This window comes from Bos javanicus, chromosome 9 (genome assembly GCF_032452875.1).
Source record: "Bos javanicus breed banteng chromosome 9, ARS-OSU_banteng_1.0, whole genome shotgun sequence".
Classification (NCBI taxonomy): Eukaryota; Metazoa; Chordata; class Mammalia; order Artiodactyla; family Bovidae; genus Bos; species Bos javanicus.
Window position 1 is genome coordinate 62,438,877 of NC_083876.1, and position 22,111 is coordinate 62,460,987.

Below are 22,111 nucleotides of genomic sequence, written 5' to 3' on the forward strand. Positions count from 1 at the left end.
ACTTGGGAAGGATTCTACAACAAAATGTAACTTTTTTATCAACTACATTTTTAAATGTCATAAATTCTTAAAATGCCAACCCTGCTTACCTGAGAATACTGAATAAGGCTTTCAAACTGTTGATGAAGTTCCAGTAGCTGAATCAATTCTGCATTTCTTTTGGCTTTTTCTCTAATTATATCAATGTAATTTTCAGGATTTTCTGCAAACGAATATGCAGCATCTCTGGTATTGAAAGTATAATACTTATCTTTATATTTCAAAATTCCAATTGATGGATTTCCTGAAAATTAAGAAAAGGAACTAAATTAGATAGGAAATACTCAGTGATTCTATGTTTATAATACGTTCATAGAACCCTTCCCTCATACTCCATTTTTAACACATCACATGTCTTTATTTAGCTGAAATGTTACAACTAGCAGTTTTAAGTTACACATTTTGTTAAATTATATTTATGTAAAATTCAAAAGAAATTTATTTTATATTTTTAATTTGGGGGGGAGGGGCCACACCATGCCACATACAGGATCTTCGTTCCCTGACTAGAGATTGAAACTATGCCTCCTGCATTGGAATCGTGGAGTCTTAACCACTGGACTGCTAGGGAAGTACCATATTGTTAAGCTTTAAATTATGATTTTATCTAAATATAGTTCACTATCCAGTTATAAGTTGCTTAAAAATCTTCTATGGGAAGCCACTTAGTCATCTAGCAGGTTTTTCAAATCTCCTTAAACCAAACCAACTACTAGAAGCATTGTTTTAAAAATAATTTGGTAAGAACTACAAAAATGAGACATTTTTCCCAAAATGCACATTTGCATGTTAGGAAGTATTTCCCACTATGAAAAGATACTACATAAAATATGGGTTATAAGTATCCACAGTTTGTGGGAATTATATAGGAAACAGTAACACTCTTATTATTCATTCTTTCACTTATTCAACAAATATTTATTGACCCTGTTCTTGGCACTGAGAATACAGTGAAAACAAATCAATAAATATAGCATAGGCCAGAGAGTGATCAGTGCTACAGAAAACAAATAAGTAAACAGGTTAAAGTAAAATTAAAGTAAAGCAGTTTAAACAGTCAAAGGAAGGAGGGTGGGATTGATATTTTAAAGTGGGTGAACAGAGAAGGCTGAATAAGATGAGGGAGCAAGGTATGTAGCTATGTGGGGGTGAGGGGGAGAGTGGTCCAAGTAGAGGGAATAGTCAGTGCAAAAGCTCTGAGGTGAAAAATGGACTTGGAATGTTTGGGAATAGCAAGAAGGCCAGTGGGGCTGGAGCAGTGTGCAAGGGAAGAAGGGGCAGACAATAAAGTCAACGATGTCATCTGAAAGGACTCTGTCAGGTAAGCCCCAGCATCACCTGGGGACTCAAGCCCTGTGATCTGCAGTCTTGAGGAAGGAGAGACTCCTAGAGCATTCCTCCCAGGCAGCGTAGGTGGCTACTGCCCAGAGAACAGTGTAGACGTAGAAGCAACGGAATAAGCAGAAATTAAGTCTCCAGACTAGCTGATTCAGAAAGGATGCTAAAACCCAAAGCCCCACAAGTCTGTCTACTTTTCTCATTCTCCCCCTTTCTTAGAATCATAGTTGATGGGAGCTGGAAGGGACCAAAGAGATTTCCTAATTGGTCCTTCTCCTTTTCTGGACCTGGAAACTGAGGTCCAAAGCACAAGATGTGCTCAAAATTACCTTGTTTACTAACAGACAATGGGAACTAGAAACCAGGTTCTCCAAGTGCTGCTACTGCTAAGTCGCTTCAGTTGTGTCCGACTCTGTGCAATCCCTAGACGGCAGCCCACCAGGCTCCGCCGTCCCTGGGATTCTCCAGGCAAGAACACTGGAGTGGGTTGCCATTTCCTTCGCCAATGCATGAAAATGAAAAGTGAAAGTGAAGTTGCTCAGTCGTGTCCGACTCTTTGCAACCCCATGGACTGTAGCCTACCAGGCTCCTCCATCCATAGCTTTTCCAGCCACATGGTGGTACTGCTCTCTTCACTCTGCATCCATGTTTCTCTCTGTTTGTCTATCTCATGACTCCCTTCCTTTTGTATTTGTGAACAGAGAGAGAGAGAGAAATTGGGGAGAGGGGAGGAAAGGGAAGGAAAAAACAGAACAGAGAAGAAAGAAACCACCTCCATTCCATTGCTTTTCATTACTTCATGGCTCTTGTTTGGTTTCTCTCCACTATCAGTGACCCTCATGGGACCTCAGAATACTATTCTCTCAGTTCCCCAAGGTAAACCTTTTATTACTCCCATAATAAAAAAATCTACTACCATAAAAAAACGAGTCAAAGTGTATGTTCTCTACCCTGCATATATACAATCCCAATAATTCTTTGTAATGATTCTATTTCTAATTCACATGGCACTTTTTGAATAATAATTTATTTTCCTCTCAATTTCTGATTTACTTTGTTTTGGAGAAGCTCCAGTAATATATATATACCTCATAGGGGAATTTGACTTGATAAAATACTGGCCATTTCTTTAGTGGGATCTGACTTATACAGAAATACTGATCTATGTTAATGGAATAGAGCCATAAAGTGACAAAGAATATTTTTTAATAAACATATCGGTCACACTAGTGTTGCTCTTTCAAGTAATCACTTTGGAAAATGACATATTTTAGGAATGCCATATAATGTTTCTAGAATCCTTCACTGACATATGAGTCATCCCCTCTTATGACACTGCAGCACTTATATTTCATGATATACATTCCATCACTTATCACTTGCATTGTAACTTATTTATGTCAGTTTATCAGGTTATACTGCAAGCGCTTCAGAGATAAATACTTCATTTGGATCACATTTGTAGCTCCTTTCCTAGTTCAACATTAGATTCCATAAAGTTTTACAAAGTGAATGAGTGACAATAAACACATTTCATTTAAATAAAAAAAAATTCGAGAAGGGAGAACAGTATTATTTCCAATGATGTACCTGGAAGGAGAAGACCATCTGTTGTAGCAAAAGTGTAAGCACAAAATCCCCGATACTGAATCAATAATTTATCAAAATTGGCTGTTGTCTCTGGGAAAAGCCACTCCAGTTTTTTGAAATCTGCCACATTTACTTTATCTTCTAAAATGAAAGAGGAGTACAAGAGAAACCTTATTCATTGGGTAAATGAGCAGAAGAGACTGGCTGCTATGTGACTAAAACAGAAATAAATTAACTAACAGCATAGCTCTTAGTAACATAATATGCAAGGTGACAAAATACTTTGAATACGATGCTTATATACTAGGACCGTCCCTTCTTGAAATGGTTGAGAATGAGCAGAAAGAGTCACAAAAACATTTTTCAGTAACTTAATTTTGATACAAGGAGTGCAATTTTTGTTCTTCACACTTATAAAAAGTCTTCTTCATGTTGCTACTTTTTTTTTTTACACAAATAAAAAAGAGCCTTTACAAAGCACTGGTGCCTGAGCGTCTTTGCTTTTGCAGTGCTACCTTCACTTCTGTTTCTGGCTCTGTATCCAAACAGTAGACACTATAAACGACCCTGTGGCTACTGCTGGAAGTAAATACACACTTCAGAAAAAACAAAGGTTCTTCCCTCTTCTTTCCTGATGTGCCTGAAAGCTTCAAACAGTGATGAGATGTGGCAAGTATAAATTTTTTTAGAAGAACACTGGGTCTCCCAATTCACTGGAGCAGTGACTTGATAAATTGTGTTCTAGTGCATAAACAATTCTGATTTATAGTAGGAGATGACACATCTTGCCAATATGGTTGAATTTAATATCTACTGCTGAAGTGCCTTTAACTTTTCAATTTCATTTAGTATTTGCATAGATATGCTGTTTCAACAAAATGACATGAGTAGGAAAAACTTTAACTGAGAGGATGTTTTAAAGTCTTTCTGATTTAGTGTTCAGGTTTTACATACTCTAGCAGTTTAAGAGTGAGTGTTACCACTATATTTTATTTTTCACTTTCAAAAAAATAGAATTTGAAAAGGAAATTTAAAGAGTAAACTATTTAATTTCATTTTCTCAAAAAACTTTCCATTTTAGGCAACAATTCAATTCCCAAACTCTATTTTGACATTTCTTATGAATTTTGAGTTGTATTTAACTCAAATTATAGAAGGGGCTACAAATATAAAAAGAAGTTTATTGGTAAAGACAGCCTTTCTATAAGAATCAGTGCATCTCTTAAAGGGTCTAAAATGAGCTCAATTTTACAGGAGTAACATTTATTGATTCATAAATTTCTACCTGAATCTGGGGTAGATATATGGCAAAAAGCACTCTGAAAAAGTGGAGCTTTGTTTGCACAAATAGAGAAAAGATTAACATCCTTTTCTACTACAAACAAATTAACAAAATCACTAAGATTACAACTGAAACCCATAAGCACATGAAATCACTCTTAACCAAAACACTAATAATAACATCAGGAATGATTATTGTTGTTCAGTCGCTAAGTCATGTCTGACTCTTTGTGACCCCATGGACTGTAGCATGCCAGGCTTCCATGTCCTTCACTATCTTCTGGAGTTTGCTCAAATTTATGTACATTGAGTTGGTGATGAAATCTAACCATCTCATCCTCTACTGCCCCCTTCTCCTTTTGCCTTCAATCTTTCTCAGCATCAGGGGCTTTTCCAATGGGTCAGCTCTTTGCATCAGGTGACCAAAGTATTGGAGCTTCAGCTTCAGCATCAGTCCTTCCAGTGAATATTCAGGACTGCTTTCCTTTAGGATGGACTGGTTGAATCTCCTTGTAGTCCAAGGGACTCTCAAGAGTCTTCTCCAACACCACAGTTAGAAAGCATTAATTCTTCAGCATCAGCCTTCTTTATGGTCCAGTGGTTATTGCTGGATAGCAGACTCTTCAGTTTATATATTTACAGTTTTCTACATTTTCTATAATGAATGTTAGTAGTCTTATAATCAAGAAATATATTCAAAACTTTATCAGAAAGATAAAAGCTGAAAATTTTAAAACAAAAGAGTGACTTTATTCTAGAGGTAATTTTAATAGGAAGAGGAAATAATAGATGATTTCTATTACCTATGTGCTCTTTTATTCTACACACGTCAGTTTTCACAGTCACTCCATCAAGAAGAACTTGCATCACTTTCTCAGGAAAGAACAGGTCATGAGCCCCCAGGAATGGCTCAAGATGAGTAGTTAAATTACTAAGGATGCTAATCAAGACAGTTTCATCTTGAAAGCTAGTCCACAGGTTGGAAAGGGCAATGAAGATGGGCTGCAGAAGAGACAAAAATGTTCAAAATGTCACTGTTTAATAAAATTATAAATCACTCTTAAAAATTAGTACAAATTTCTGTTGTGATAAAGAGATTAATTCTCTAGTAAGACAAGTGAAAGTCTCATGAAGTTAGACAATAGAATCAGTAGAAATTGGACTCACAAATTACAAGAAAATAAACTTGTATTTCAAAGTATATTATTTTGGTATAATTGTTAGAAAGTTAGTTTATTCAAAAGAACCAAAGACATATGATCATGTAAGAAACATTCACGGACACTTCACTTCAAAAGGTCTAGAGGAAAAAAATATTTTTTAAAAAAAATAGCTAAATATGACTCATTATAATTAGATTTATCTGGCTCAATTATGATTCAAAAGAACTTGGAAGGTCAGGGATACATCTTGGGGCATTTTCTTGTAAGCTGTAAGTTAGAGATTTTGTGTTAGTGAGGTAAAATATTTCTTTTTCATATTCATATAACAAAAAATTAATCAGGCCCTACTTATAAGTGAAATAACTTAGGCTTTTGTTCCTTGGTTTTTAAAATCAAATATTGAGAATGATTACAGAAAATTATCAGAAGCTCAAAATGCTCCATAAAATATTGTAAATGCATATTGTATATCTTTGGGGCTCCCTGTGCTTAATTGCTCACTCATGTCTGACTCTTTGTGACCCCATGGACTGTAGCCCTCCAGGCTCCTCTATCCATGGGGATTCCTTAGGCAAGAACACTGGAGTGGTTTACCATGGCCTCCTCCAGGGGATCTTCCCAACCCAGTGATCGCTCCCAGATTTACCTAAAAAGGTGATGCAGATAATCAGAAATTCGGAATACATGCAGGTCTTGTAAACAAAGTGATTTTATCTATCTTTTCAGAAAGGTCACAAGTTATATCACCTCTTTGCTGGAGGCAATTTCTAACTAGCTACTGTAAACATGCTTTCAACACTGCACTATGGATTATTTCTGTTGCCACAGACAATACTATGGACCACAGCCTTACCTAACTCAGTGAAGCTATGAGCCATGCCGCGTAGGGCCAACGAAGACAGACGGGTCATGGTGAAGAGTTCTGACAAAATGTGGTCCACCGGAGAAGGGAATGGCAAACCACTTCTGTATCCTTGCCTTGAGAACCCCATAAACAGCATGAAAAGGCAAAAAGATATGACACTGAAAGATGAACTCCTCAGCTTGGTAGGTGCCCAATATGCTACTGGAAAAGAGTGGAGAAATAACTCCAGAAAGAATGAAGAGATGGAGCCAAAGCAAAACAATACCCAGTTGTGGATGTAACTGGTGATGGAAGTAAATTTCGATGCTGTAAAGAGCAATATTGCTTAGGAACCTGGAATGTTAGGTCCATGAATCAAGGCAAACTGGAAGTGATCAAACAGGAGGTGGCAAGAATGAACATTGATATTTTAGGAATCAGTGAACTAAAATGGACTGGGATGGGCAAACTTAACTCAGATAATTATATCTACTACTGTGGCAAAGAATCCCTTAGAAGAAATGGAGTAGCCCTCATAGTCAACAAGAGTCCAAAATTCAGTTCTTGGGTGCAATTCCAAAAATAACAGAATCATCTCTGTTCGTTTCCAAGGCAAACCATTCAATATCACAATAATCCAAGTCTATGAACCAACCAGTAATGCTGAATAAGCTGAAGTTGAAGTTAGTTCTACAACTAACACCCAAAGAGACGCCCTTTTCATTATAGGGGACTGGAATGCAAAAGTAGGAAGTCAAGAAACACCTGGAGTAACAGGCAAATTTGGCCTTGGAGGACAGAATGAATCAGGGCAAAGGCTTATAGAGTTTTGCTGAGAGAATGCACTGGTCATAGCAAACACCCTCTTCCAACAACACAAGAGAAGACTCTACGCATGGACATCACCAGATGATCAACACCAAAATCAGATTGATTATATTCTTTGCATCCAAAGATGGAGAAGCTCTATACAGTCAGTGAAAACAAGACCAGCAGCTGACTGTGGCTCATATCATGAACTCCTTATTGCAAAATAAAGACTTAAATTGAAGAAAGTAGGGAAAACCACTAGACCATTCAGGTATAACCTAAATCAAAACCCTTATGATTATACAGTAGAAATGACAAACAGATTCCAGGGATTAGATCTGATAGAGTGCCTGAAGAACTATGGATAGAGGTTCGTGACATTGTACAGGAGGTGGTGATCAAGACCACCCCAAAGAAAAAGAAATGCAAAAAGGCAAAATGGTTGTCTGAGGAGGCCTTACAAATAGTAGAGAAGAGAAAGAGAAGCAAAAGGCAAAGGAGAAAAGGAAAGATATACCCATTTGAATGCAGAGTTCCAAAGAATAGCAAGAAGAGATAAGAAAGCCTTCTTCAGTGATCAGTGCAAAGAAATAGAGAAAAACAATACAATGGGAAAGACTAGAGATCTCTTCAAGAAAATTAGAGATACCAAGGGAATATTTCATTCAAGGATGGGCACAATAAAGGACAGAAATGGTATGGACTTAACAGAAGCAGAAGATATTAAGAAGAGGTGGTGAGAAAACACAGAAGAACCATACAAAAAAGATCTTCATAGCCCAGATAACCATGATGGTGTGACCACTCACCTAGAGCCAGACATCCTGGAATCTGAAGTCAAGTGGGCCTTAGGAAGCATCACTACAAACAAAGCTAGTGGAGATGATGGAATTCCAGTTGAGCTATTTCAAATCCTAAAAGCTGATGCTGTAAAAATGCTGCACTCAATATGCCAGCAAATTTGGAAAACTCAGCAGTGGCCACAAGACTGGAAAAAGTCAGTTTATCAACCCCAAAGAAAGGCGATGCCAAAGAATGTTCAAACTACTGCATAACTGCACTCCTCTCACATGATAGCAAAGTCATGCTCAAAATTCTTCAAGCCAGGATTCAACAGTACATGAACCGTGAACTTCCAGATGTTCAAGCTGGTTTTCGAAAAGGCAGAGGAACCAGAGATCAAATTGCCAACATCTGTTGGATCGTCAAAAAAGCAAGAGAGTTCCAGAAAAACATCTACTTCTGTTTTTTGACTATGCCAAAGCCTTTGACTGTGTGGATCACAACAAATTGTGGAAATTCTTCAAGAGATGGGAATACCCGGCCACCTAACCTGCCTCCTGAGAAATCTGTATGCAGGTCAAGAAGCAACAGTTAGAACTGGATATGGAACAACAGACTGGTTCCAAATTGGGAAAATGAGTATATCAAAGCTGTATATTGTCATCCTGCTTATTTAACTTATATGCAGAGTACATCATGCAAAATTTCGGGCTGGATGAAGCACAAGGTAGAATCAAGACTGCCGGGAGAAATGTCAATCTCAGATACACAGATGATACCACACTTATGGCTGAAAGCAAAGAACTAAAGAGCCTCTTGATGAAAGTGAAAGAGGAGAGTGAAAAACTTGGCTTAACACTCAGCACTCAAAATCGAAGATGATGGCATCCAGTTCCATCACTTCATGGAAAATAGGTGGGGAAACAGTAGAAACAGTGACAGACTTTATTTTTTGGAGCATTCAAAAAAAATGCAGATGGTGACTGCAGCCATTAAATTAAAAGCCAAGAAAAGCTATGACCAACAAAAGCAAAGACATTACTTTGCCAACAAAGGTCTCTCTAGTCAAAGCTATGGTTTTTCCCAGTAGAGTCATGTATGGATGTGAGAGTTGGACCATAAGAAAGCTAAGCACTGAAGAATTGATGCTTTTAAACTGTGGTGTTGGAGAAGACTCTTGAGAATCCCTTGGACTGTAAGGATATCAAACCAGTCAATCCTAAAGGAAATCAGCCCTGAATATTTATTGGAAGGACTGATGCTGAAGCTGAGACTCCAATATTTTTGCCACCTGATATGAAGAACTGACTCATTGTGAAAGAGTCAGTTGAATCAGGGAAAGATCGCTGATGCTGGGAAAGATTGAATCAGGAGAAATGGGGACGACAGAGGATGAGATGGTTGGATGGCACCAGCAACTCGTTGGACAGAAGTTTGAGCAAGCTCTGGGAGTTAGTGATGGACAGGGAAGCCTAGCATGCTTCAGTCCATGGGATCACAGAGAGTTGGACATGACTGAGCAAGTGAACTGACAGACAATACTGGTATCACGTACTTTGGTAGCAATTGCCTACTAAGAGAATCTTCTCATTCAACTTACAACAACCGAGTTCTATGATTATTAACTACAAAATAAGCAAAAAGAACAGGATCAACTTGTATAAAACTAATATCATATTTTCCATATTAAATACAATTAAAATTACTTTTGATCCAATTTTATGGGACTTCAAAGTTCCTTCACCCTTAAACAAGTTTCAAAGTTGATGACAAATGCTTACAAAGACTTGTGATGTTGGGACAGCCGTCTTTGACTTTACAGTCAATTTTAATTGTTCCAGCTGGGCTTCTAACTGCTTTATCATCATTTCCACTTCTTGAGCACAGGTAATTATATCTGACTGTGAAGACAACATAATTTGCATTAATATTTTGCTACACAATTATATATATCTTAAGCCCTACTTGCTCCCCACATCTCCTGAAGGTGAGCTCAGTGAGGGCAAGGATTCTGCTCTCTGGGGTATCCTGAACACCAAGAACAGTGCTAACATATGAACAGGGCCCCAGAAACGTTTGATGGATTGATGAACCCTTTGAAGTACAATGGCTATAATTTTTCTCAAATGCATACAGGTACTCTGATATTCTGGAGAAGGCAATGGCACCCCACTCCAGTACTCTTGCTTGGAAAATCCCATGGACGGAGGAGCCTGGTAGGCTGCAGTCCATGGGGTCACTAAGAGTCGGACACAACTGAGTGACTTCACTTTCACTTTTCACTTGAGAATTAGAGAAGGAAATGGCAACCTACTCCATGTTTTGCCTGGAGAATCCCAGGGATGGCGGAGCCTGGCGGGCTGCTGTCTATGGGGTCGCACAGAGTCGGACACGACTGAAGTGACTTAGCAGCAGCAGCAGCACTCTGATATTCAGCATAACTGCATTTCTAAGCAGTGGATCCTGTGACACATTAGCCCCACAATAAATATTTAGAAGTACAAAAAGAGGTAAGTACAAATAAGAAAAGTAAGGCACAGAAAGGTAAGTAAATTGCCCAAGGATACACAGTGAATGAGGGATAGAATCATGGTTCTACACCAGATCACCCGAGCCCCTGGCTCCTACCCCAAGCTGTGACCAGAAATGGCAGTGCATAGGTTTATTAGTACAAACAGTGTTCAAGAGTAACAATTACTGGAAGAGAAAAAAAGCTGCATTTGAGTTCTCAGATATCTGTAGACTAAAAACATGCTTTACTAGACTCTTTTTAAATGACAAAAAATAATTATAAGACATATCAAATATTAGCCCTGCATTTCAACTAATGAATTTTTTCATTCACTTCTGTAATATATATCCTGTTTTAATTTTACTTGTACTATTCTTTCTTTCCTCATTCTCCCATTATTTATTTGTTATAATTTTATAAATATTTTCTCAAAATTATAATAATTTACATATCATTTATCCTATCTAATAAGTCTCTTGTCTACCCTTCTGTTCTTCCTCCCTTGACTGCTAGTTTTGTTTTAGAAATCAAAATATGAAAATGCAGTGCTTAACTTACTTAGATTTACATACAAACAACCAGAAACAAATAAATCTGCCTACTCCAGTAGGTCTGGAGTAGCTTTACTTACAGGTTTTAAGAGGTGTGATGTATTAAGTAAAGCTACTCCAGAGCTACTCCCCCAAGCTATGCCTGTAGGCTCCATCTACAGATTAGACACACAGAACTTCTTCATTTTTCCTGACAGTGTCCTAGAACAATCACACTGTTTACATTTTACCGAAAAGAGCTTGTTCATGACTATACAGAATTTTAATTGCAAAGCAAGTCCTCATAAATAAAGGGAAAAACATTCCGTGCTCCTGAATTAGAAGAATTAATACTGTTAAAATGATCATACTACCCAAAGCTACCTACAGATTCAATATGATCCCTATAAGATTCCAATGGCATTTTCAAAGAGATAGAATGAACAATCCTCACATTTATATGGAATCACAAAAGACTTCAAATAGCCAAAGCACCTTGAGAAAGAAGAATAAAGCAGAAGGCATCATGCTAACTGGTTTCAAACTACTACAAAGTCACAAAGTCACAGTAATTGAAACAACATGGTACTGGCATCAAAACAGACACATAGACCCATAAAACAGAACAGACAGTGCAGAAATAACCCATATATATATACAGTCAATTAATTTACCACAAAGCACCAAGAATATTCAATGGAGAGAGGATAGTCTCTTCAATAAATGGTGCTGGGAAGACTGTACAGCCACCTGCAAAGAACGAAACTGCACCACTATTTTACACCACACACAAAACCAATTCAAAGTGAATTAAGGACTTGAATGTTAGACCTGAAAACATAAACTCCTAGAAGAAAACACAAAACTCCTAGAAGAAAACATAAGCAGTAAAGTCTTGGTGAATTTTTTTTTTCTGACATCAGAAACAAAGGCAACAAAAGCAAAAATCAACAGGTATAACTGTATCAAACTAAAAAGCTGCACATCCAAAGAGACACAGATGTATAGAACAGTCTTTTGGACTCTGTGGGAGAGGGAGGGAGGATGATTTGGGAGAATGGCATTGAAACATGTATAATATCATATAAGAAATGAATCGCCAGTCCAGGTTCGATGCAGGATACAGGAAGCTTGGGGCTGGTGCACTGGGATGACCCAGAGGGATGGTATGGGGAGGGAGGTGGGAGGGGGGTTCAGGATTGGGAACACGTGTACACCCGTGGTGGATGCATGTTGATGTATGGCAAAAGCAATACAATATTGTAAAGTAAAAAAAAAATAATAATAATAATAAAAAGCTGCACAGTAAAAGGAAACCATCAATAAAATGAAAAGGCAACCAAAGGAATGGGAGAAAATATTCACAAATCATGTATCTGATCAAAAATATATAAAGAACCCATACAACTCTAGCAAGAACAAACAATAAAATTTTTTAATGGCCAAAGAATCTGAATAGACTTTTCTCCAAAGAAGACATATAGATGGACAAGAAATACATGAAAAATTGCTCAGCATCACTAATCACCAGGAAAATGCAAATCAAAACCAGAATGATGTATCACTTCACATCTGACAGAATGGCTACTATCAAAATGACAAGAAAGAACAAGCCTTGGCAAAGATACGTGGGGGAAAGGGAACACTTGTGCGCTGCTGGTGGGAATGTAACTCAGTGCAGCCAGTATGGAAAATTTGTAGAGAGGTTTTTCAAAAAATTAAAATAGACCTACCATATGATCCAACAATTCCATTTCTGGGTATTTACCTGGAGAAAATGAATACCTAACTAACTCAATACTAACTAACCTAACTAACCTAATACTAACTCAAAAAGATACATTCACTGATACATGCCCCCAGATTCACTGCAGCATCATTTACGAGGAAATCCTGCCATTTGCAGCAACATGAATGAACCTTGCAGGAATTTTACTAAGGGAAATATGTCTAACAAAGACAAATATCATATCATCTCACTTATATGAGGAATTTTTAAAAAATTGAAGAATAGTTGATTCACAATTTTGTGTTCATTTTTGATATACAGAAAGTGATCCAGTTACACATATACAACTTTTTCAGGTTCTTTTTCCAAGATAGATTATTACAATATATTGGATATTGTTCCCTGTGCTCTATAATAGGACCTTGTTGTTATATGTAGGATCTTTTTTTAAAAAATTGAACTCATAGATAGAGAACAGATTGGTAATTCCCATTGGTTGGGGGATGAGGTGGGCAAAATGGGTGAAGGGGATGAAAAGGTATACATTCCCACTTATAAGATACATGTCACGGGATGTAATACATAGCATGGTGACTATGACTGTAGTTCATAATACTGTACTGTACAATTGAAGTTGTTAAGAGAGGAGATCTTAAAAGTTCTCATCACAAGAAAAAAAAACTGTTACTATACGTGCTGAAGAGTTTAACTAGATTTACTATGGTCACCATTTTGCAACATATTATAATTCTGTTATACATCTGAAACAAATATAATCAATTGTATCTCAATAAAAAAAGCTATTTTCACTATCCTTGATATTGCAGTAAGAAGTATTAATTTTATTGAATTTTGATCTTTATGTGCATAGTTTTTTAACAATCAGATCAAATAGAAAGTATACATAAAACACTTCTGTGAAAGTGGAAATGAAAGTCATTCAACCATGTCCAACTCTTTGTGACCCCATGGACTGTATAGTCCATGGAATTCTCCAGGCCAGAAAACTGGAGGGGGTAGCCTTTCCCCTCTCCAGGAGATCTTCCCAACCCAGGGATCGAACCCAGGTCTCCCACATTGCAGGCAGATTCTTTACCAGCTGAGCCACAAGGGAAGCCCAAGAATATTGGAGTGAGTAGCCTATCCCTTCTCCAGCAGGTAGCCTATCCCTTCAGACCCAAGAATCGAACCGGGATCTCCTGCATTGCAGGCAGATTCTTTACCAACTGAGCTATCATGCATAGTAAAACACATAGTTCTCTTATATAACTGGATTGCAAGATGAATGAGCCTTTTCCTCCCCTCTCTAGTAGAAAAGCATTTTTATATGAAAGAACAACTGGCAGACAAACTATGATTTTTGAGCCTTATCTATTGGCAGATAGTTTCCTGAGAGTCAATGAAATGAGTCCATCATTTTGGGAAAAGGATAGCTTTTGTTACCCATGATAAAATTCACATTTTGAAAAACTTGCATCTGCCACCATAAACTTGACAGCATCCTAACACAAAGCTATTGCTAATGAGATTGTTGGAGGCAAAAAACACAAGAATAAAGTCACAAACCTTCTTTTCATAGTGCAGTCCAAAAAATGCTTGGGGAAAGTATGTGTACCTAGCATTATTCTTCCTCTCCCCTACTTTTTAAATGATAAGTTTCTCATACTTTCTTCTATGAACATTTTTCAACAAATCTAAAGCAAGCACAAATTCCACCTAACTGACATTTTACTTGCATTTTCAGAAAAATCAAGAAGCCCTGTGTAATCTATTCTGTGAATGGCCCTGCAAACACAGCTTGGGCAGAGGAAGCGTACAAAAGTCTTGACTTGTATATTTTAAGAAATGTTGTGTGTCATGCAACTTTTACTGGTACAATAACAATAAGTGGCTTTCTCTCTTTGGTAACTGCCGTGCTCATCAAAAGCCCACAGAGGGTGGAATTCTGTTCTCTCAGCTAAGACAGTCAGCAAGACTGCAATCACTCCTTCCTTTCTCTTCCAGAATATTTGAATTTGTTCACTATAGCAGATAAAGTCCTGATCAAAAGACAATAACTCACCATCTTACCCAGGATATAACTGGATTTTCCAAATGTCTACATAAACTGAATGTAGCATTGACAAAAGAAAAATTTTTGAATCAAAATCAATATTTCAAAAAATCTTATTAATATTTGTTCAAATAATGTGACTTTAAAAAAGAGTATTCATAGATTTCATGGATAGGAAAAGGGTTCAGCTAAATACAAACTGAGGTATTTTATAACCTAGCAATAATACTCATTAAATTGTATCCATTCTGTAACGATCAACCTTAAACTGTAACTAAGGCAGATTGATGGGGGAAGGCTGGAGTATCAAAAACTACCATATCCTAGTCAGCCATAAAAAGAGATTTTGCCATCTGCAGTGGCATGGATGGACCTGGAAGGTATCATGCTTAGTGAAATAAGTCAGATAGAGAAAGACAAGTACTGTATGTTACCACTTATATGTGGAATCCACAAAATAAAACAGACTGCTGCTGCTGCTGCTGCTAAGTCGCTTCAGTCATGTCCGACTCTGTGCCACCCCATAGACAGCAGCCCACCAGGCTCCCCTGTCCCTGGAATTCTCCAGGCAAGAACACTGGACTGGATTGCCATTTCCTTCTCCAATTCATGAAAGTGAAAAGTGAAAGTGAAGTCGTGTCTGACTCTTAGCGACCCTATGGACTGCAGCCCACCAGGCTCTTCCGTCCATGGGATTTTCCAGGCAAGTGTACTGGAGTGGGGCACCATTGCCTTTTCCGATAAAACAGACTAGTGAATATTTAAAAAAAAAAAAAAAAAGACTTGCAGATATAGAGAACAATATAATAGCTACTAGTGGAGAAGCGGGAAGGGCAAAATAGGGATGGGGATTAAGAGATAAAAACTATAATGTAGAAAATAAATAAACTACAGGGATATATTTTTATACCACAAGGAACATAGCCAATATTCTATAATAACTAGAAACAGAGTACTATCTTTAAAATTTTTGAATGACTATGTTGTACACCTGAAACTAACATTGTAATTCAAGTAGGTCTCAATAAAAATAAAAACAATAACAACAAAAAGAAACAGTGATTAAGCAGGAAGAAAGTCAGAAACTTAAAGAAAACTCATTCTGACTCTGACTAAAGGGAGAATGAAAGAGTCATGAAGAGTGCTAAGACCAGAATGTGAACTTTCTCAATAACATGAGCAACAAAGGGTTTGGAAAGGAGCTATTTCAAGAAAAGTAAGAGCCCTTACTTGTGCCCCTATTGAAACGAAGTTAGAATTGCTCTGCTAAGGCCCTGACGATGATGATGGTAAACACTGTGTTTGTCGTCATCATCATCTTCATCTGTCTGACAACACTGCTCTACCTTATTTACCTAGTGGGGACTATCAGTAACCCCTTTTTTACAGATGTGAGGACTAAGGCACAGAGAAGTCAAGCAACTTCATCAAGGACACAGATTTAGTAAGTAGCAATGGCAGGATTAGAACCTAGGAAGTCTGGCTGCAAGACCCACACTTGGCACTTCAGCCCTCTACTCACCATCTCTCTAGTAAGAGATGTAAGAGTAAGAACTCCAATGAGAATTCAAGACTGTCAGGGAATTTAAGACTTTCCTGGTGGTACAGTGGCTAAGACCCCTCGTTTCCAAAGCAGGGGGCACAGGTTTAATCCTTGGTCGAGGAGACAAGATCCCACTGAATGGCACAGCACCAAAAAGATTTTAAGACTGTCAGTTGGCTGAATACGATTCATGAGCGAAAGCTGTGAGAAGATACTATAGAAGGAACACATCCTCCACAACATCCTTAGAGTATATGTGACAGTTCCCCGAAGTTCTTTCTTATAATATCCCTTTTGAGCATAAAGGACAAAAGTAAATATGAGATTCTGCTCCTGTGGACCCCTACGCACTCAAACTGACTGTGAAATCCTCTTAGTATCTGACTAATTACAAAGGCTGCTAGCCACAAGTCCGTGTCAGGGGAACATCTACCCTGAAGAATGGTTTGGTTTCAGGGAGTTGATTTAGAGCCCTCCCTTCTGAAAGCAAACAGATAGTAGACAAGCTGTGAGGACCCCTCCTAGTTTGTTGCTATGAATTCATGTCTTTGGATGTTATCCTTCTCTCCTCTGTAGTGGAGGTAAGGAGAGAAGACAGACCTAGGGCATCCAAAAACAGTATCAAGGGATTTCCCTGGTGGTCAGTGGTTGGGAATCCATCTTGCAAGGTGGGGGACGTGGGTTCAATCCCTGGTCAGGAACTAGGATGCCATGTGCTGTGGAGCAACTTAACTGGTACGCCACAACGAGAGACCCCGTGTGCCACAACTACTGAAGCCCGCGTGCTCTGGAGCCTGCACGCTGCAGCTACTGTGCCTGCGAGCCACAAGTAGAGTCCATGCATCGCAGTGAAAGATCTCACACGACACAGTGAGGATCGTGAGCGCCACGACAAAGACCTGACACAGCCTTATCAAAACAAACGAACAAAGTACTACTGAGTAATCAACATACATGTGAAAACAAAAAGGGGGGCAGAACACAGCCTGTTGTATCCCTCAAGACATTAGTATTCACTTGCACAAAAGACAGTTCCACCAATCCTGTGGTCTTACGGGTACTGGAAAATAAGAGGCTGTGTGAAGGGAAACAGCGACTGGGGGGTGGATGTATTAATCAATTCAGCGGGGTAATATAGAGGTGTACCAAATCAAAACGCTGTACAATTCAAATATCCTACAACTTTGTCAATTACACCTCAATATAGCTAGGGGGAAAAAAACAGAAAACAAAACAGTAACTGGTAGAAACTTAGTTCGCTGCCATGACACAGTTAAGAAACTGTGTTTCCTGGAATCTTAGGATGGCTTGGGAATGCTCCTTGAGGAAAAGGGCCTCTGATCCTTTGGTCTAGATACTTGCTTTATATTTTAAGGAGTAAGTAAACTTCTTCTGGGTAAGTTTCTATTAGAAAGGGCTCTGATGCTTTTAAAAAAAAAGTTGAAAATCACCACTTTACCATACCATATTTTCCAACTCTTTGCAGGGAGAGTGTTTGGTTTGTTTATTAGATCTAGAGAAGCAGGAAAAAAATCTCCTCCACCAAATTTTACAATTAGAACAAGTAATTACATAAAAGTTCTTTGAGTGCCAAAAACCTGCCAAACTATATGTTAAACACTTGTTCTGAATGAAAGCAAACAATGCAACATGTCTTATACACAGACATATACCTGCATTACCATACCATGCAACAATCATATTACCAGGGACCAAAGAGAATCAACTATCAAAAATCCTCTCAACGCACCTTCATTAAAATCAGCATCCAACTCTCCCATTTCTATTTCAGTCCTTGATCCTACAGACGCAATATATGCTGAACACTTATTAAGGTTGCTTTCTTTATCAATGACCTGGTCACCCCACAATGTATAAGGAGGTTGTGATAAACAGCAAACAAGGCCCTACTATATAGCATGGGGAAATATATTCAATATCCTATAATAAACCATTAAGGAAAAGAATGTTTAAAAAGTTGGAACCTGGATCACAGTAAGTGGAAAAGTTGGAACCTGGATCATAGAAAGTGCTAAAAAAAAAAAAAAACCTATTTAATCAGTGGCTTTTTTTAAAATTAAGCTCAACATTTAATTCAAAGCAAGTGTATATATGTCTATATATACACATATATACATATACATATATGAGGTTGCATTCTGTGGAAATGGCCAGCTCTTAAGACAATAACTCACCAAAATGACCTGAAGGAAGATCTCGCATTGCCGCACATTATATAGGGCTTCTCTTAACATATAAGGCTGAAGTTCTTGACTCATGAGGGGATTCTTTGCTACCTTCTCCAGGATGGCTGTGTAGCGGTATGCCTGTTCCTGAACCACTTCAAGCTGGGAATCAACATGCTGAGTGGTGGCTGGGATTGCTTCCTGTAGAATAGCTGGCACTGGTTTGAAAGGCATAATAAAGGAAACATGAGGCAAGCTAAAAGAATTCAGAAAAACAAAGCCTAGAAAGTAGTCATATTTAAACAGTAGGTTGAGTCCATTTTTTTTCTTAACCAAATTAATAATAAAGAGGCAGGTGTTTCATCACTTCTATATCAGGAAGGAAAGAACAAAAAAGAAAAACTTATCAAAAAACAAATAAAACAAAACACCACACTGCCGGAATAAGAACTAAGAGTTAAATCAGATCACCTTGTCAACAAAATATAGAAGAGTCTAAAGAACAGACAGGCTTTGGTGTTATGTGCAATTAATTACGTGCTTCTAGAAAAGCCACTATTATCTCTTCTGTGAATCTTCTTTATGCTTGTAAAAAAGGAAATAAAAGAGTACCACTTAAGAAACTCACTGGGATACAGGAAAACAACAGAATCATCTAGCAAAGTAGGGAAATGTATGAAGAATGGGAATTGGACTTTTTAGAACACTTTTTAAATTGCAAAAACAATTACCCTATTGTACTAGATCAGTGATCTGGTAATAGACACTAACACCTTCTCAGTGGGCCTACATGTGTGCCACACACACAAGGAATTTACTCCTACTGGTTGGTCTTTGAGCAAATATTTCAACAAATGCTTTCAAACTTATAGAGATAATGAATGCATTAAGTATGTAACAGCATAGTAGAGGCTCTGGATTTATATACTTGCAAATATTCTCCTCTTATTCTATTTCATTCCATTAACCACATCAGCAACAGTTTTCTTTTCAGGGTGATTTTCATTTTTTGAATCACTGAATTTTATTCCATTTTGATTATTTGGCTTGGAGGGCTTCCCAGGTGGTACCAACAGTAAAAAATCCACCTGCCAATGCAGGAGATGCAAGAGATGCGAGTTTGATCTCTGGGTTGGGAAGATCCCCTAGAGTAGGAAATAACAACCACTCCAGTTTTCTTTCCTGGAAAATCCCATGGACAGAAGAGCCTGGTGGGCTACAGTCCATGGGATTGCAAAAAGTCAGACACAACTGAGCATATATGCATGCAAAGAACATAGAGGTCCACTGAATTGGGGAGGCTGGACTCTGGAGGTCCTCTCGATCCTTTTACTGATTCACACCCTATACTAGCTTCATGTGCAGCGCATGCTCAGTCGTGTCTGACTCTTTTGACCTAATGGACTGTAGCCCACCAAGCTCCTCTGTCCATGGAATTTCCAGTAAGAATACTGGAGTGGGTTGCCATTTCCTACTCCAGGGGAACTTCCCAATGCAGGGATCAAAGCCCCTGGCTTCATGGTACATAAAAATGTATGGTCTTGCCCCAATAACATGAAAGATTACTGTACATTATGAACAGTAGGCAGTATCTAAGGTATAATCAAAACTGCAAATGTTAAACCTAAGAATACCAGTGATGTACTGTGTATTATTTTCCTCTGTTTCCATTAAAATTTAAACCTGTGTAACCTATAGAATTAACCTAATGATATACCTACAGTCATCAATGCCTTCTCCTCCCTTTCCACAGTCTCTGTTAAATAAACGAATTCCAGTCACAATCATGGTGAGTTCTTTCAGCTGGCGTTCTTTGTCTTTCTTGGAAAGAGTTAGAAATGTCCCAAGTTCAGTTTGAGGAAATACACTCTGTAGGGCAGCTAAACAAACCACAAAAAGGACAACAAAATGGTAGAATAAAGATACCAGAACTTAAATAGCAAGTCTCTTTCAGCAGAAACCTAAGGGGCTTGTCTTTATAGAGTTACTTAGATGATTCTTTAACTGTCTGATACCTGATTCCAGAATACTTGGCAAAATTTAGCATACATCAAAGCTGAGCTGCTAAAAATAATGCCATTGCCTCACATCTTTTTCTACAATTATGCATCCATCAGTAATTTTTTGGCAATGGGCATTAAAACAAACTCTATGAGTAGGATTCTGAGTAGAAAAAAAAATGATGCTTTAAAAGCATTATGGAAGAAAGCCGTGGGAAGATTAGAGATATTGCTTATTCCTTATCTTATATACAAAACTGGGCAAGTATTTCCTAAGGATAAAACAGTGTTGTTTACCTTCATCCATCCTAGAAGACAAACTCAACTCCTTTCACCAGTATGAAGTTTACTCTCCCAACATTTCCCACTCCTCAGCCAGCCTGGTACTCTTAATCATACTGCAAATGCTTCTCTAGTGAGGAGTAATACGTCCCTAGGTACATACAGCTCTAAGAAGATGAACATATTCACTTCCCAGAGGTGCTACTTGAGTTTTAGTGATGCTACACTGTGTAAGAGGAATGTGGGTAAATTTTAACCTCTTATTTGCGCTAATTTTTTTTTTCAGACAAAAGGAGAAAACTTCAACGTTCAGCACTTGTAATTCACCATATTTTATAAGATACGATGTTCACGTATGTTCACACATGGAATGGAAATGATGTACATTTTTTACCTGTTGCCTCTCTGACAATCTTGATGTCTGTTGGGGACCCCAGCCCAGAACGCAGTAACACGTAGCTGACGATCTTGCGGTAGAGGCTTTCCAGCTCCTCTCGGACACATGCTCGACTGTCTGTAATCTCTCTGCTAACAGAACTTAATCTAGACTCTATGACCCGGTGATGTTCTTCAAGAAATTCCTCTAAAAATGGCAATAGACAATGTTCCATATATTGATACTTTGAATTCTTCTCCAATAAGAAAATAGGACCAGAAGGGGAAATGGCATGGTATGGAAATTCTACTGCATGAAAACAAGTATTTGCTTAGGATATAGTCATCAAAACAAAAAAATAAATAGTGGCCAGCAAGTAACTTCAAGACAAAAATCTGGTGGCAAAGATGTACTACTGTGATTTAAATGGCATACTTTGTCAAAACATGTAAGACATTTAAACAGACAATCCAAACATAATAGATAGGGCTAAAACCTCCTAGTTAAGCAGGAAGTATACAAGACATTTTATAATATACATTATAAGCATTATATACACATATTACGTATGTATATACATTATAAACATATACAGTATAAATTGTATGTACTATCTATATGCTATTGGTAAGCACATGTAGTATACTATATGTAAGCAAATATAAATACCCATAAAGATAGTATAAATTTTCCTCTTCAACTATGTGTGTTTCTATTTTAATTCTAGATAAATTTCCTTTGAATGGCATTACTGTAATACAATATTGCATCAGGAACTGTATCCCTCACCCTTCTTCCTGTGATACAATGAGGTTTAAGCTTAATTGTGGCAGAAGCCACACTTCACCAGCACTACAATTTTTGCAACTAAGTCAATTAGATACCCTTTAACAAGGGCAATAATTAAAATATCAACCATACACAATTCATAGCTATAACTTTACCACAAAACCTCAAACTTTGAAATTAAGAAAAATCTAAATTACATCAATTCATTACTATTATTTTAAAATGTCATTGTGATGGTTTAGTCACAAAGTTGTGTCCAACTT

General features: G+C 37.8%; 1 protein-coding gene across 3 annotated transcripts in view; it reads right to left on the minus strand.

Moving 5' to 3' along the window:
* Nucleotides 1-22,111, minus strand: part of CFAP206 (cilia and flagella associated protein 206) — a 35,920-nt gene that overhangs the window by 6,737 nt on the left and 7,072 nt on the right. For 2 of the 3 annotated variants that reach the window (XM_061427871.1, XM_061427872.1), the window contains exons 5-11: nucleotides 21,078-21,266; nucleotides 20,123-20,281; nucleotides 18,411-18,619; nucleotides 9,630-9,749; nucleotides 5,052-5,250; nucleotides 2,968-3,108; nucleotides 90-283 (exon numbers count right to left, since the gene is read on the minus strand). In XM_061427871.1, coding sequence (XP_061283855.1) covers nucleotides 90-283; nucleotides 2,968-3,108; nucleotides 5,052-5,250; nucleotides 9,630-9,749; nucleotides 18,411-18,619; nucleotides 20,123-20,281; nucleotides 21,078-21,266 — 1,211 coding nt within the window. The remainder of the gene's footprint in view (nucleotides 1-89; nucleotides 284-2,967; nucleotides 3,109-5,051; nucleotides 5,251-9,629; nucleotides 9,750-18,410; nucleotides 18,620-20,122; nucleotides 20,282-21,077; nucleotides 21,267-22,111) is intronic. The other variant, XM_061427873.1, reaches the window with a different exon arrangement.